This window comes from Nanorana parkeri, unplaced genomic scaffold, assembly GCF_000935625.1.
Source record: "Nanorana parkeri isolate BGI_ZX_2015 unplaced genomic scaffold, ASM93562v1 scaffold46, whole genome shotgun sequence".
NCBI lineage: Eukaryota > Metazoa > Chordata > Amphibia > Anura > Dicroglossidae > Nanorana > Nanorana parkeri.
In genome coordinates, this window is record NW_017306314.1 from 2663774 (window position 1) to 2680814 (window position 17041).

Below are 17041 nucleotides of genomic sequence, written 5' to 3' on the forward strand. Positions count from 1 at the left end.
ATGCTAGGGAAATTGAAATTCAATTTACTGTGCAGACTTAGAATTGCTTTTAGACAATCTTTTTCTATGTTAACGCCATTTTTAGTGAAGTCAATATTTATATACTGTAATTGTTCAGAGCACATGTCTGAACCGAATTATCTATCATTTATTACAGGGAATGTTAGGGGGCTACAAGACAAAAACATATTTCCTATGCTCATCAGCTCCATTCAGTGGCCATTGGGGTATTTACCTGACATCACATTTGACCTGGAAAGGAAATGTGCTAATGACATCAATTTTTGCCCTAATTCGCAAAGAACAAATGCACATGCAGGCTTGCATTGACAATGGCATGATTATAAAGACAACCTTATTGCTAGAACAGCCATGATACCGTACTACTGAGTGAACCACTTCTCCTCATGCTTGATAATGAGGGTACCTAGAATTCTTTCTGATCACATCCCCTGCTGGATATTATTGAAATGGTCTTTAAGGCTACCCCATTGGAGATTAAATCTCTTTTGTCTTGCCCTTTAAGTGGAAGAACCTAGAATTCTTTCTGATCACATCCCCTGCTGGATATTATTGAAATAGTCATTAAGGCTACCCCATTGGAGATTACATGTCTTTTGTCTTGCCCTTTAAGTGGAAGAACCTAGAATTCTTTCTGATCACATCCCCTGCTGGATATTATTGAAATGGTCATTGAGGCTACCCCATTGGAAATTAAATCTCTTCTGTTTTTCCCTTTAAGTGGAAGAATCTATAATTTCAGATAAATGGAGTTCTGTTTTTGAAAGAAATACCGATACAGCACCCATACAGAAAATAAGGATCTTCACCAGCATACCTTGGTGTAGTGATAATAATGTTCTTTATTCACATATAGCAACAGGCATCACAAGCCAGGCTCATGTCTTCTTCTTCTTCAACCAAATTGATAACTACCCTATATCAAAACTTGTCAACCCCTACAGCCCACATTACAGGCTATAGTAATAAAATGATGAAGGAAGATGAGGAATGGTGAAGAGGCCCTAGTTATCCACAGACCAATATCTCCCAAGTTCTCTGACAAACTGTATATTATTAATTGGGCCTCACACCCATCCAATTATCTAAATCTGCATCAAATCAAAGCACCCCCAAATGCCAACAATCTCCTGGTACAGTTTTCTAATTGCTTTAGTCATGCCCACAAATACACGGTTACTGAAAACAAAAAACTGAAATTAGCACAGAGGCTGACCCACTAAATACCATAAAAAACAGAATACATGGGTATCCTCATCTGCAACATGTAGCCACGTAACAGAAATTACCCCTTCTTCCTAATTCTACATCCCATGTTCACCATGTGCAGAAATAATTTATATCTGCTACTTAGTAAAGATATGAGAAGGTGTTCCACTTGAACTTTGAGTAGTCACAGTATCTGAGGAACTTATTGTACAAAAAAAGCCAGACAAAACTATGAATTGTGTTTAGTTTATTATTCACAAAAATTGCTATTCTACCTTTGCAACAATTTTTAGAATACTAATATGTTCTACATACGCGAGTGATAATGTTACAGTAACATTCTGTTATGATACTCTTCATAATTTTATTGATATTCCCAACAATTACTGTAACATACACAATGTTCCTTTGTGTTTTTGCACACAGCCTGCCATATTGTGCTTGCTCATGTCTTCAATAAACAATCTTTTCAGAGTACAAAAAAAAAAGAGATTACTTATTTCAGACATAAATAATCCTCTTGTGTTCAGTAGCACACATTTTTCTGCCCTGGTCCTCTCAAAGCACAGATTCAGGAGAAACTCTTCTGAATATTAATAGTATTAATGTACACAGCCTTTGCATGAAGTAATGCATTCTTAAAACTGCTTAAAGTGTATTCCCACTTTTGCAGTCAAATTTGAGAAAACCCCACTACATGTTTGTTACATGTTCCCATTTACATAGTATACCTAAAATAAAATAAAAATGTTTACTGTTCTAGTTGTTTCTTTGGAGCAGGCCTTTCTACAGACTGCAAGCTATTCTGAACAATTTGAGAAGGAGTCTGCATTCATAGAAAGGCAAGGGACGAGCTCAGGTTTAGACTGAACTCAGTTCTAACTGAGCTTCTCCAAACCCACAAGGGATATGGGGGTCACCCATCCCAGCCCTACCTGAGCACTGCAGTCGTACGTAAACAAAGGAGTGGGATGCTTGTGTGACATTCCTGATGGTCACATTAGGTCAATGTCATTGACCAAATACAGTATATCCATCTAACCATAAAGGGCAATGACATTACAGCATCCCACTTCTTTGCTTATGTGCTAGGTTCAGAAGAGCTCAGGTTTGGACTGCACCTGGTTTGAACCTGATCTTGTCTCTACATATGGAGTTTCCTCTCATTAGCATGCTTTTAGATCTTTAACCCTTTGTTAGGAGAGTGTTCACATTTAGTTAAAACTGATAGCGAAAACTGCCAGCACAGTATAGACTGGGTTAGTTACAGTAAACTTAAATTCCACCCCCCCCCCCCTTAATCCTACATAGGGGGGTGGCTAGCTAGATCTCAGCATGAGACTATGTGCTCACTGCTGCTAGATCTCAGCGTGGGACTATGTGCTCACTGCTGCTAGATCTCAGCTTGGGACTATGTGCTCACAGCACCCGATCACTGCTATCAGATCTCAGCTTGGGACTATGTGTTCACAGCACCCGATCACTGCTATCAGATCTTAGTTGGGACTATGTGCTCACTGCTCCTGATTTCTGCTGCTAGATCTCAGCCTGGTACTATGTGCTCACAGCACCTGATCACTGCTGCTAGATCTCAGCATGAGACTATGTGCTCACTGCTGCTAGATTTTAGAGTGGGACTATGTGCTCACTGCTCCTGATTTCTGATGCTAGGTCTCAGCGTTGGACTATGTGCTCACTGCTCCTGATTTCTGCTGCTGGATCTCAGCGTGGAACTATGTGCTCACTGCTCCTGATCACAACTATCAGATCTCAGCATGAGACTATGTGCTCACTGCTCCTGATCTCTGCTGTCAGATCTCAGAGCAAGACAATGCGCTTACTACTCCTGATCACTGATGCTAGATCTTAGGCCTTGTTCACACACAGGCGACGGCGTTTCAGTGTGGATTCTGCACTTTTTTTTTGCGCGGTTTACATACATTTTTGTGCGTATACAAAGTCGCATGTTTTTATTAGCTGTTTTGTCGCATTCATGTAAATGGGCAAAATGGCACAAATACGCGCAGCAACAAGCGCAACGTACATTTTCAAGCGTTTCCTATTAATTCTATGGGGACAAATTGCATGACAAAAAATGCTCATGCACTTGTTCCAGCTACAGGTGTTTTGCTACGTGCGACCCAATGCTCAGGTGTGAATGGGGGCTATAGAAATGAATGAGATTTCTTGTTTTAAGCGTTTCAGTCCGGGAAAAAAGTGCAACAAAAGCCTTGTTGTGGAACTATGTTCTCCCGATGAGATTACTGCTGCTCAACAGATTAAAGCTGGCCATGCACTGTAATATTTTCTTTGTTCATCCATGCGGGCTGTTGTTACTGAAACAGGGTTATAGGGAAATCTTTCAATGGGGACACCTGGTCTGGTGACAACGGTCTAACTTTAGAGAGATTTCCTCCCTCTTCCTGTAATGTCTCTCAGACAGAAAGTTAAATCCCCTTAATGGAACACAGCAAAATAAAAAAAAAGTTGACAGTATATACACCTAATTGACTAGGTGACTGGATCAATGCTAGACCAAGGTGATGAGTTCAGCAAGCTGTGCGCATATGTGAGATTTTCTTTTACAAAAATTTTATTATTTTTAAAACAGTAAGAACAAAATCACATCTAAGTGCCCTCACAGCTCCACCAAACTCCAAACCACCCAGTGGTAGTTCTGGAGGGACGTGTGAGATTTTCAATGTACACAAGCAGTGGGTACCTGCATATACAGGAAGCTTGTTGCCGCATGTGCTGGGACGTGCTGGGGAACAATACAGATATAGTTATGTCTAACAAGAGTTAATAGACCAGGACTGTTTTGTTTTACATAGCAGTTCTTGGTGGCAGTTCCGCTTTAAAATTATCAGTCCTTTATCTGAATAAACATTGCATCCTAGTTATAAAAGTATGATGATTATCAGTACTTTGGCTGTATAAACAGCCTATCACAGTAATAAAAGCATAACAGATTTAAATTAAATGTGTAATCAAGATAATAAACCAGGCGTAGACAACCTCAGCACTCCAGCTGTGGTAAAACTACCAATCCCTCCATGCTTCTGCCTCTCGAAGTCATGCCTGTGGCTGTCAGTGTCTTGCTACGCCTCATGGGACTTGTACTTCCACAACAACTGGAGTTGCCTATCCCTGTGATAAACTATTGTTGTACAATAACACAGCAATAGCCAACCAATCGTTAAAAGCAGGAAACACTTTCAGAAGCCCTGACAAGGTTGCCTGGCTAATCAGGTGACCCTATGTAACCCTGAAAGCATGGCGCCATTTCTATAGTTGTTACAGGGAAGACAGTGGTCAAGAAAAGGTAGACTATTCTAGTAGGCTGCAGTTCAGATAAGGACAAGACAGGTGATAAATCTTTGTTATGAAGAATTCAGTCACCCCGCCCGCTGAGCACAGCTTCCTCTCCGAATCACCTTCTGTCCTCAGGTGGAACTGAGGTAGGACTCCATTTGCTGGAGCAATGCCAAGGAAATTGCAGTGTCACAATGCAAAGTAACACACTATGCAAATAGTACATACATCATTCCACATAATAAAAAAACAGAAGTTTGAGGTGATCCTAATACTGTATGTACAGTAAGTGCATTACATCATGCCTGATAATAGAGTGTGACAATGCTGCTCAAAACCGGATCACTATGTAACCACAACAAATGGACCATGACAACAAACGAGGGGCTACCTGATGCTTACTTTTCACTGGGGCCACAATTGGATTCGCTATCATAACCCTGACCAGTATTTAAAGTGCAACTGAAGCCAAAACTGTGGAGAGGCATCTGTCAGGTTTTTATTTTTCACGGTAGATGTAGGCATTGAAGCGCCAAAATTCCAGATACAACTTCATACAAATATATTTATGTATTGCATGATTTTAATCAATGTGGCATTTCAATTCCTACATCTACTTTGTCCACTATCGAGCCAAGGATACTGTGGAGATCCTTTGAATTGATGAAACTGCCTACACATTAGCCAGATCACCCATATTCACATCACTTTACTACGGTTGGATGAGAAACACCAAGAAAATAACCACACAGCTCCAGAACTTTCTTTTCACACTTCCAAATATAGGCTGTTATTGTTGTGTGTGTCCCTGTTAGGGAGATTCAACTCCTCTGTTTGTTCTGGTGACCATTATCAAAGAAAATCCTAAATTTTGGGTTGTCAGAACAGGAAAAGATGGGAAATTCTCCAATGGGAAGGTGACCCTGCTGGCCACCAGGAATTGTTTTCACTTTGGAGGGATTTACTGTTGTGGCTATCGGACAGGAAATGAAAGGAAATCTCTCCAATCGGGCACAGAATGCAAAAAAAAAACCGCCGATAGGGGTTATAACCCCTTCCCTCCATCAGTCAAAGCTAAAAAAAAAATGCTTCAGTTCTACTGTAAGTGTTGATTCTGAAGAAATGAAGATGAAAGTATGGTAGAAACAACATGCCCAGGTTCTAGTCCAATCTGTGCTGTATATGTACCGTACATATAGATGTATTGCTGCACTGCTAACATGAATGGGTTAAATGATCGGTAGTACAGGGCTACATACAGATCATTTAATCCATTCATATTAGCAGAGGATAATTGTAAATCTATTGTTGCAGTGCATTCTATATGTAGTATATAGTACATGTACATATAGAGTGCCTGCAACAATACATTTACAATTATCCTCTGCTAATATGAATGGGTTAAATGATCGGTAGTACAGGGCTACATACAGATCATTTAATCCATTCATGGTATTATGTATTGTCTGCACTGTATTAGCAGTATATAGGTGAAGCACTGCTTGTGGGTCAGGACCTCAAATGTGATCACAGTCAACTTTTGATGATAGCACATTAATTCTATTGGGACCTCTTTGGAGCCATGACAAACTACTACCTGGAGATCCAACATGAGAAGGATTGCAAAACCACTACTCTAATCAAATCTAATCAGAAAAATAAATAGGCTGTACTATGCACTGGTTGTTTAAGAGTGTCACTGAATACATTTATGTGAATTTCTAGAGTATTTTTTCACTCAGCATTATTTTTCACAGAGAGATTATAAGATTTCACCTGTACCTTGGCGACTTAGATAGCATAACGCATGATCTCACTGAAAATGGTGTTCTTGCATGAATCACCACCTCTGTAAAAGCAGAACCGGACACATTACAGTATTATTACTGGATGATTCATTAAACTGAAATAAACAAGATAATAAACTTCACTATAGACATTGCAGTAATAATTCTTTCATAATTTACATTATGGACATGACTCAGTTTCCATATATATTTGCATTAGATGTGATAGTTCAGTTCTAAATATTGGCCTAATAGATTAGAACTATATTAAAGAACAGTATATCTAAAGCCAAAACACTCTTTTGGATACAGTAGGGAATTTTTAGATAGTGTAAGGAATAGTTAAAACCGTTTCCATGAAGATGTACTTGGTCAGCAACAATGTTTAGGTAGGGGGTAGGGGATAACAACCACATGAATGGCAGGATCCAAAGTCTCCCAGGAGAACATTGCCCAAAGCACCACACTGCCTCCGCTGGCTTGCCTTCTTCCCATAGTGCATCCTGGTGCTATCTCTTCCCCAGGTAAGCGACACATACACACCCAGCCAGCCACATGATGTAAAAAAAACCGTGATTCATCAGACCAGGCCACCTTCTTCCAATGCTCTGTGGTCCAGTTCTGATGCTCACGTGGCCATTTTAGGTACTTTGGTGGTGGATGCAGGTCAGCATGGACACCCTCACTGATCTGCAGCTATGCAGCCCCATATGCAACAAACTGCAATGCACTGTGTGTTCAGACACCTTTCTATCAAAAGCATTCACTTTTTCAGCAAAAGTAGCTCTACTATTGGATCGGACTACACGGTCTTCACTCTCCATGTACATTAGCAGTTCACTGGTTTGCTGGTTTGCTTTCCTTGGAACACACATTTGGTAGGTCTTGACCACTGCAGACCAAGAACATCCCATGGGACCTGCAGTTTCAGAGCTGCGCTGACCCATTCATCTAGCCATCACAATTTGGCCCTTCTCAAAGTCGCTCAAATCCTTACACTTTTTAACACATTAACTTCAGCGACAAAATGTTTACTTGTTGCCTAATATATCCCACCCACTTCCAGGTGCCATTGAAACAAGATAATCAATGTTAACATATATATTAATGTCAATATATATATGAAAAACACAGTCAGGGACTGAAGCAGCAATCGTGTCTTTTCAAGGGATTGTGTGCAATAGCAAGGAGGGTTTTCCACTTTAACCTTGAAATATGCAGAAATCCAAAGGATGGGTTGCAGCACACTTTTATTCAGCAGGTCAGCACTCTATGCTCCATTGTATGCTGAACATTCCTAAATAAAAAAACTTTAAAGTGTATTTCCACTTTTTCAGCCAAATTTAAATAACATCTATTTTATATTTGTTACATATTTTCATTGCATTGTGCAACTTTAAAGAATATTTAGAAATTGCTGCTTACATTTTTAAGTGTTTTATATTTAAATCCTTCTTAGTTCCCCCAATGTAATGGTTAGGAGGGGGCAGTGACAAGTTAGGGTTCCTTAGAGTAAACCTATCTGTATCTGTGCAGGCAGATTTCATTATCAGTTTTAAAGATTTTTAACACATCCTAACAAAGGTTACATGCATTATATGAGAGGCAGCTCAGTCTGTCTCTCAGTTTGACCCTCTACTTTCACTTTCAAACTTGGAGCTTGGAACCTGCACAAAGGCCTTCACCAAAGAAACATTTAAAAAGGTACAAAATATATTTAAAAAAACATTATTTTAAAGTATGCTGTGTGAATAGCAACACGTTTTCTCATATTTGACTGCTAAAGTAGAACTATACTTTAAGGCTGATTTTAGAGAGACGACTCTGCTGGTGGCGATTTGGCAACACTGTTAGCGGCAGGATTGCAATGAATGCTGCCTGTTTGTCCCTATGGAATTGTTACCTCTGTAACTGAGGCAACAAGATGTTGCTTCCATTACTAGCAATCGAAATTTAGTAGCAACAGAATTGTCCATCTGACATCAGCCATAGTGCTGCAACCCATCCTCTGGATATAATTATAATAAAGAATAGGCTTCTGCAGATAGCTTTGTTTTAATACTGTGGTCTTCCAGATGACTAATCTCAATGTTGGTGGTCCTGTGTGTCACTGAATACCTAAAAAATTTAGCTTGACCTAACGTATGATGTCCAGGAAGTCAGACTGAAAAACACATGGATGGAGTGGCTTGTCAGATCAATAAACTCACTTTTTAATTAAATAAATGTACTACATCAGGGGTATGATGATACCAGTTAAAGAATTTTGAAAACATCCTGGCTGATTCGCCAAAATTTGAAAGTGAAAAAGTGAACTATGCAATGCTGGGTTTAGCAAATATTCTATAGACATAAGCAGGTAACAATACATAACTATACAAATACAAAACAGCTGACATAAATTCCCATTGGGTAAAAAAAAGTGGGGAAAAAATAGAGTTACACTTTAACCAGTAACAGATGTAGCATTTTGCAAGCACATATGTATGAATTTGGGTTAATCTGCAGCAAACACCACCGGCTGGAAGAACCATAAGTTTTAGTTTTTATTTTAGCATTTAAAGTGCATTTAAAAGAGAACTATGGGGTAAGTGTTTTCCCCCATAGTTCTCTTAAGGGCCATGGGAGGACATATAGTAGCGTCCTCCTGTGAACCAAAGCTCAGTATATCGTGAGCTACAGCTAGCGATATACTGAGACCGCCACAGCCGAGACGGATCCCGACAATGCTGTTGAAATCCACCCAGCTGCGTGAATGACAGCTGACTCTGCCTATCTAGAGGCAGAGCCAGCTTTACCCGTCCCCTCCCCTGTTCATTCCTCCAGTCAGCGCTGGAAGATCAGGCAGGGGAGGGGGGGAATCCCTGCGGGGAGTGGTGACTGAGAGTCACGACTCTCTGCAGGGAGATGATCGAGAATTGAGCGAGCGACGGTATGTGTTCCCTCACTTCCTGATCTATTGAACCGACGTGTGACAGTTTCATTGTCATACATCGGCTCGAACTATGAGGATGAGTGATTTTCATTCACCTCATAGTTCTCCTAACAATTAACTTCTATTATTTGCTCCCTTTTAGTCTTTTAAATATATCATCAAAAGTGTTTTGGTATATCTGATAGATAAGTGCAAAAAACAACCTGCTGATTTTGCCAAAAATCTTGTGACCTGATGACGTGCTATGCTCTCTGCCTGTGCACAAAGAGAGGTTATGGAGATGAGGAGGGGAGATAAGGAAAGGTCTGTATTATTTGTAAGGAACGAGAGTTTAAAGCGCATGGGAGGACCCAGCCAGGAAAATTTGAAAGGTGGCTATGTGCTCCAGTTAGCATTATCTTACTGGATGGAGATAGGTGAGCATAAGATTGGGGGAAACTACCATGTAAGTGTAACTGACTTTAAGACTGGACAAACCTTTGGAGTGCTTAAGAACATAACAATCTAGATTATTTAAATTAATTCTTGGAACATTAAATCATCCCATATACTCTTCAATCCTCAGATAAAGTAATAATAAAAAATGCCAAGAAAATCAAAGAGAAGCCTGGGGTTTTTTTTTGTCAGGCAGCTACAACACTCTGAATACAAGCTCAGCCTAGCTTGAAGAGCTAGCATACCATGTGGGAAACATTAAATCATAAAATGTAAAACAGTACCAAAGGCAGTGTTACAATGTAAAGTAATGCACATGGGTCACTTATCTCCAGGGCCATAATAAATATCATAACATTTGTTTGTATATTGTACAAGACATCAGATGAAAATGAGTCTTTCTGAGGAGGCTTGCTTGTATTAGTAGACATTCACAGTACATGTTTAAACCTGGAATGTTATGTAATTTCCTAAAAGGTAATTTCATATCTTTGTGCATTCTGTTCTTGTTTTGATACAGAGGTAATCACCCACCCATGGCCAGCAGTCGTATACATTACCCAGTGTAGTTCTTAGGAACATTGAGTGGCGGTGTAGTTACGTTACCACTTGCTTAAGTGGATTGACAAAGGCTGGCCCACCCACTTACTATGCGTTGATTGATTGACAAGCCAGGAGACTCCCGGCCACATTCTCTCTCACTTACAACTACAACTGCCATTGCATGATGGTAATTGCAGTTTTTTCCAGTGCCACGCAGTGTGCTGAAGTGACATATCCACTTGCCTGATACCTCCTCTGAGTGCCCAGCCATAGCAGCACTTTTTTATTGGAAACTATGATGTCAGAGTTCAAGATGATATTTTTCTCATCAACTGGAATTATTTAATATAAAAAATAGCACACTTATATTATATACAGTTAGGGGAATTTATCAAAACTGGAGCAGACAAAAACTGGAGCAGCTGTGCATGACAACCAATCAGCGTCTCTGTTTCATTTTCAAATCTTAACTGAACAAACTGAAGAGAGAAGCTGATTGGTTGCCATGCACAGCTGCTCTAGTTGTGATAAATTCCCCCCAATATATTTAACATTAATGCTACAAAATTAACTAGGATCCCAGCTTTAAATGAAATAACAGACCTCCCTCCCTTCCACAATGATTTAACTGTGAGCAAATTCCTGATCCCCATTCTTCATACTCAGACTTGATTTTAACATTTATTTTGTCAGGGTTTTTACAAATTTGAGTGTGCAGTAAATCACCATTTTAAGGAGGCCTCCAAGTCCCTAAAACTCTTTGTTAGCAGGGGCCTGACTTTTCTTTTACTTCAGAGCTAAGCCCTGCCAACTGCCATCCCAGTTAGTGAGATTCGCTAGGAGGTCCGCTAAATTTAACTTGTGCTTTATAAAATGTAATGCAGCCAGATTTGGATGCTTTTCATTGGGCATTTGGATATAACAGCATTACACCACCTCATATAACCTTCCTCTGATGTTCTATGTTTGTGGATGAGTCTTCAGTGTACTCAAAGAATGGCACTTTTTCTCTGGACTGACTCCTAGGACATTCAGAAGATGAGAACTTCTCCACAAGATGAATGTGAGGACTGAAGCATTCAGCAATTCAAATCTAACCTGAAGTATACCTTTATTATGCTTCACTACACCTGCTTACACAAACCGTTCTTATCTCTTTGATGTGTGAAGAGATAACTAATGCACATGTTATAAAGATGAATAAACTGTTCTGTGAAAAATTTGTGACACGGTAAAGGAAGCTGTGAACAATGTTCTCATCAATAACGCCACCAGCTTGCCTATAAAAATGTAAAACAATACAATGAGGAAGTAAAAAGACAAAGTGCTAATAAACAGAAAAGCTGCAGTGTACGCAAAACTGAAATGGAGAAATATATACATGAGTGTAAATACTGACACTCCCTATAAAATGAAATACCAACATCATTTTGCAACAAACATTTTGACGTATAAAATCTCAAGGACATGGGTGATTCTAAGTAGGTCACAGAACTTCAGCACAACATATGCATAGAATTCAACATACACAACATTACAAGCTTACTGTATTCACATTTACAAAGCCAGGAATAGTCAACAGTTCATGTAAATAAAGAGACATATCCCTTAAGAAATCCTACTTTGCTACAATTTGATCCAGGCCTGCCTATACGAAAGCTTGCTAACAAATCAATAAAGTGCATCTAAAGACAAAACTTTTTTCTTTAGTTTTTGGATTTGTGGGGAAGAATTATCACCTATGTCAGGACACTGCAGCTTTTTGTGTCCCTCGGGAAAGAACCTATTTGTCCTGGGGACAAACACTGGGATATCCAAAATATTACAGTGCTCACCAGAACTGCATTAAAAAGTGAAAGCCTCCAATAACAATACCTGTTAAAGTGATATCTATCTAAAAGAGACAGTTCTCTCACTTCAGCTTTTAGGTTAGTCACACAGGTAGTAAAACAGGGAGCTTGGCAGGTGCTTCTGCACCCTACCAAGAACCCCCTAAATTCTGAGTATGTTCAGTAAATAATTTAGTAGTTATGGGGTGCCAATGGCTGCCTAATAATTATACTTAAAGTGACATTAAAGTCACATCCCCCCCCCCCATGTTAATGTTAGCACTTACCTTAAATGATGTCTCTTAATCCGATCTTCTTCTTCCCTAATGTTTTCATCTGTCCCTCCAGCGCTGCTGCTGCCCTCCGATCCAGCGCTGACTCCTCTGCTCTTGCTGGTACATCCTGTCCCACGGTGTCTGCAAGCAGGCCGCCCAAGCAGTTTCTGATTTTCTGACGGGAGCGCGCGACGAAGACGGGGTAAGTTTTAACCGTTTTAAAACTTTTTGCATATATCTACTGCTTGCTAGCAGTAGATATATGCAAAAAAAACGGAGGCTTTAGAAACCCTTTAATCCCCCAATGTGCCTATCTGTCAACAGAGGGTTTGATCCCAGGCAAAATGCTGCTCCAAACAACATGGGTGTCAGATAGTCTTCTATATCAAGTGCTCAGGTAAATGTAGCCTAAGTGGCCACACCTAATCCCTCCTGTGTTCAGTGAATATCACTATTGGTGCAATCTGAAAAGCCTCTGTGCTGGTTACAGAATAATTCCTTAGTAAGTCTGTTTCTAATAAATGCGCCACCTCATTCATTACATATTCACCCACGCCATTAACCCCTTCATGACTGAGGCCCTTTTTTCCATTTTTGCACCCATGTTATATTCCACATTTTAGGCCTGAAAATGACGAAACTAAATTCAGGAATGATTCTATGGAAAATGATTCATTGTTACAAACCTTCAGATTTCACAAAAAGCCAACTGAATCTTACTATTAATTTAATGGAAGTGGTGTATACTTCTGGATATTTTTTAAGATATAAACTACCCATGTAGTTCATGCTTAATATCAAATACAAGTATATTCACAAATATATATGCAACTTTATGTAATCTATTAGCCTTTTCTGTGGTTTCAGTTATAGCTGACTGACTTAATTTGTATCTCTTAATAGTGTGATTGTTCATTTTCTTACTTTCAGTCTCATGACCGTGAATCATAATAGTACTTTATGTTGGTAATTTCCTCTTTTCAGCGCAAAGGAAATCTCTGTACATGTCAAGTGATAATCTGGAAATTTTTGTAAAGGCTATGGAAGCACTGTCCACTAAATTCTTTTTAGGTTTATCTGAAAATGGGTCCTGTTTGACCCCCTTCTCCCTAAATGCAGAAACTGGGATTTCCTTCAACAAAAGTCAATTGAGTAATCATCTTTTGTGATGGCAGCAGGGCTGTCCACTGTGAAAATGTCAGCCGATTCCTGTGAATCTGCCAAAATTCTAACAGTTGTATGATCAGCTTTATACAAGAGATCTCTCACTTTAGCAACACCCAGATCTTCTATCTTCTAACATCTTGGCTGCTATTACATTCAAATAGACAGAGTAGAATGGATAGATCTTCTGAGAGATCAAAGTAAACAAGAGCACTAGGAAAATACTGTTTGCTAGGGAGGGAAAATACTGTTTGGCTACATGGAGGGATCAGCAGCGTCCACTTTTTACATAGTATAGAAAATCTCTAATATTAAACATCTTAACAGGTGATCACAGCTAAGAACCATTAAGCAGCATTTGTTAAGTAGATTCTCTTGCTGAAAGTGCATCCTCATGCATCAGACCTTTCATATGGCCTTTTTATAACATAAAATACCCACCTTGTGGACCCCAAATAGGTAGGCCCAAATGTACTTGCACAATGCCCAGTGTTACCCAGAACACAAGGCATTTTTATAGAAGAAAATTGACCTGTATTTATCATCCTCATTTACTTATCCTCATTCATTTATGTATTTACCTCCTCATGTATCACTTGCCCCTCCTTTTTAGAATTGTAGGCCCTCCTTACCATCTTATCTTGAATTGTATTGTAATGTCTTCCTTATATTGTAAAGCGCTGTGCAAACTTTTGGCGCTATACAAGTCCTGTATCATAATAATAATAATAATCATCCAAGCCTTATCCCTTGTAAGCGTATAAGACATGGTAACATCACACTGCGTAAAAGCAAACACAACTCAGCTAGCTAGTCACCTCCTCCATCATGTGGCAGTGCACAGGCTAGGATGTACAGGTTACCAATAATTCACAAAAAATCGCTAAGCCCAAGTACTGAATTATTGGAAGGGTCATGTGTTCCCCCAGTACCTGGAAGCACTGGGTATTTTGTGCCAGCTGTGATTGAGGTAGCAGCGGGGAGGGGGACCCTTTGATAAGTATCAGTGGGTCAGGGGGAAAGCTTAAGCGCCTTTTGTTTGCTTAGGAACTGCTTCTCTCCCCCAAAAAAGTATATGGAAATTCCAAAGCAACTAAAGGTTCACTGCACCGGCAATGAATTCTGGATGATCTCAGAAGCATCTCAAACCAATCTCAAGAATACGCTCACTTACACAGACACTGACCGTGCAAAGTGATGGTGTCTCTTCACCTGTAGCCCCTAGTCATACCCTCCTGTGTATGTACTTCTAATTTTTGAGCAGTGCCATTAGACATGGGGGTACAATTTAATATCAATAGTAAAAAAAAATGATCATTTAGAATATCAATGCTTGTCAACATTTGCAAATTTTCCAAAAGTGTTTAGTTATAATCACGACCAAAAGAACTAGTGGTTTGATGTGTTGGTGTATTAGTTTGCATTTTCAATGAGAGATAGTTGGCAAGTGTGTCAATATACGAATATTATAATGAATACAAACTCTACCTTGTTCTTAGTCTGTCACTGATGGAGCTGGTCCAATTTCTGAGGAGGCCAAAGACTGGACTTTCCTCATACTGTCTGGTGTACTGTGCCAGGAGCTCCCTTACCACCACCTGTAAAACGCAGCAAAAACACAGGAGATAAATGCCATTAAATGTAGTTCTTGACATGACATATCCCAATAGCACAGATAACTAAACAAATTGACACATTTCATACTGCTGGCAATATATTGTATTTATTCATTACCACTTGCTCAGTATCTACACATAGGACTTGATTTACTAAAGCTTATGTGCCTATGCCAGTGCATCAAGTGGACTAGTGATATCCTTATGGTATTTACTATGTGCCTACGATGAGCACAAATGACTGCAATGTACATGAGTTTACTAGCAAGTGCGGTGTGGTATAGCATGTAAGCTCTAGTGTCCAATGCTACGCCGGCTAAGATGTGCCGTGTCTGAAATAAAAATGTGATTTTCTCTGACAGTGGCTCTTGACCCATGTTAGGGACTTTTTATGCACATCTCATGTAAGAACAAAACTGCATAAACTGTGTACTTATATCTTTGAAGTAAAAGTAAAGTGTGTTTAACAAAAATGCTGACAGGCAGTTTTTTTTTTTTATAGCAATCTGTTTTTTTTGTCAGCAATTTTTGTTTCTGCGAGTCACACATGGCCAGCCACAGGTCCTGTGCCAAAATGCATGGGAGTTGCATCATGCTGGGCCAGCCAATCAAAAGGCTGAACCTGGAAGGAGATCGGGAGAAGATAGCAGGTCAGGCGAGAGATTAGACAGCGTAAAGCACAGCGCTGGAGGGGACCGTTTGCAATAATGTGTTAATATGCTGTGCATACTTGCACATTATAGAAAACACCTACGGAGTGCTTTTACTTTTTTAATAACCACTTTACTTCTGCCTTAGAGCTGAACTCCAGGCAGATATAAAAAGGCCCACATGAATGCAGATGTATTCATTAAAGGGACATTAAAGTAAAAAAGTTTCCCCTCCCCCAATGTTAATGTTAGCACTTACCTTAAATTATGTCTCTTAATCCGATCTTTCTCTTCTTACCTGATGTTTTCATCTGTCCCTCCAGCGGTGCGGCAGCTCTCCGATCCAGCACGGACTCCTCTGTCCTTGCTGGCACTTCCGATCCAGCGGTGTCTGCATGCGGGTGCATGCGTTTATAGACTTACCTTGCGTCACTGCTAGTCTCCCGGCCAAAAATCCGAACTGTGCATGCACCCGCCCCAAGATGCTTTGCGGCCGCCCGAGCAGTTTCGGATTCTCGGGCGGGAGCGCGCAGCGAAAACGGGGTAAGTTTAAACCGCTGTTAAAGCGTTTTAAAAAAACCTTTTTGCATATATCTACTGTAGATATAGGCAAAAAAATAGAGGGTTTAGAACCCCTTAAAAGTGACACTAAACTGCATTCAAGTACCTTAACTATTAACAAAAATGTATCTTATTTGTGTATCACTCAGCTGTAGATGCTCAAATAATCTCTGAATTGGTGCGGACACTGTCCTTCCTGGAGGCTGCCTACTTTTGTTCCCCTTGGTCCCTGTGTGTTTTGTAAAGTAGCCACCGCTCCAAGCTCTATCCCGTGATGGTCTACAATAATTATATATATATATATATAGATATCTATATATAGATATCTATATATCTGTATATAGATATCTATATATCTCTATATATTTACCCACACACAGTATTTTAAGGGGAACAGACTCAACTGGTATCTGCAGCACGAGACAGGGACTCCCAGGAAGATTCCAGGAAGGTTTGTCCTTCACTTTTATTCAGCAAGGCAACAAACACAATTTCAATTAAAAAAACATTGCGTGTCAAGCAACATAAACAGTTCGATATAAAATTCAGGTAACAGCAGCATCCAACTCCAAACTAAACAGTTTTACTTTAATAAAAATATATCAAGTTGCCATTTATCAGTTTAACATAAACTGAAAATTGCAATTGAGTTAATTAGGCATGGCAGAAAGAATTCACAAGATGCTAAAGCCCTATTATTT

At 39.6% G+C, this 17041-nt stretch overlaps 1 protein-coding gene across 1 annotated transcript in view; it reads right to left on the reverse strand.

The window, feature by feature from the left end:
* ACOXL (acyl-CoA oxidase-like) overlaps positions 1 to 17041 on the reverse strand; it is a 273176-nt gene that overhangs the window by 93539 nt on the left and 162596 nt on the right. The window contains exon 14 of the mRNA XM_018573020.1: positions 15002 to 15111. Coding sequence (XP_018428522.1) covers positions 15002 to 15111 — 110 coding nt within the window. The remainder of the gene's footprint in view (positions 1 to 15001; positions 15112 to 17041) is intronic.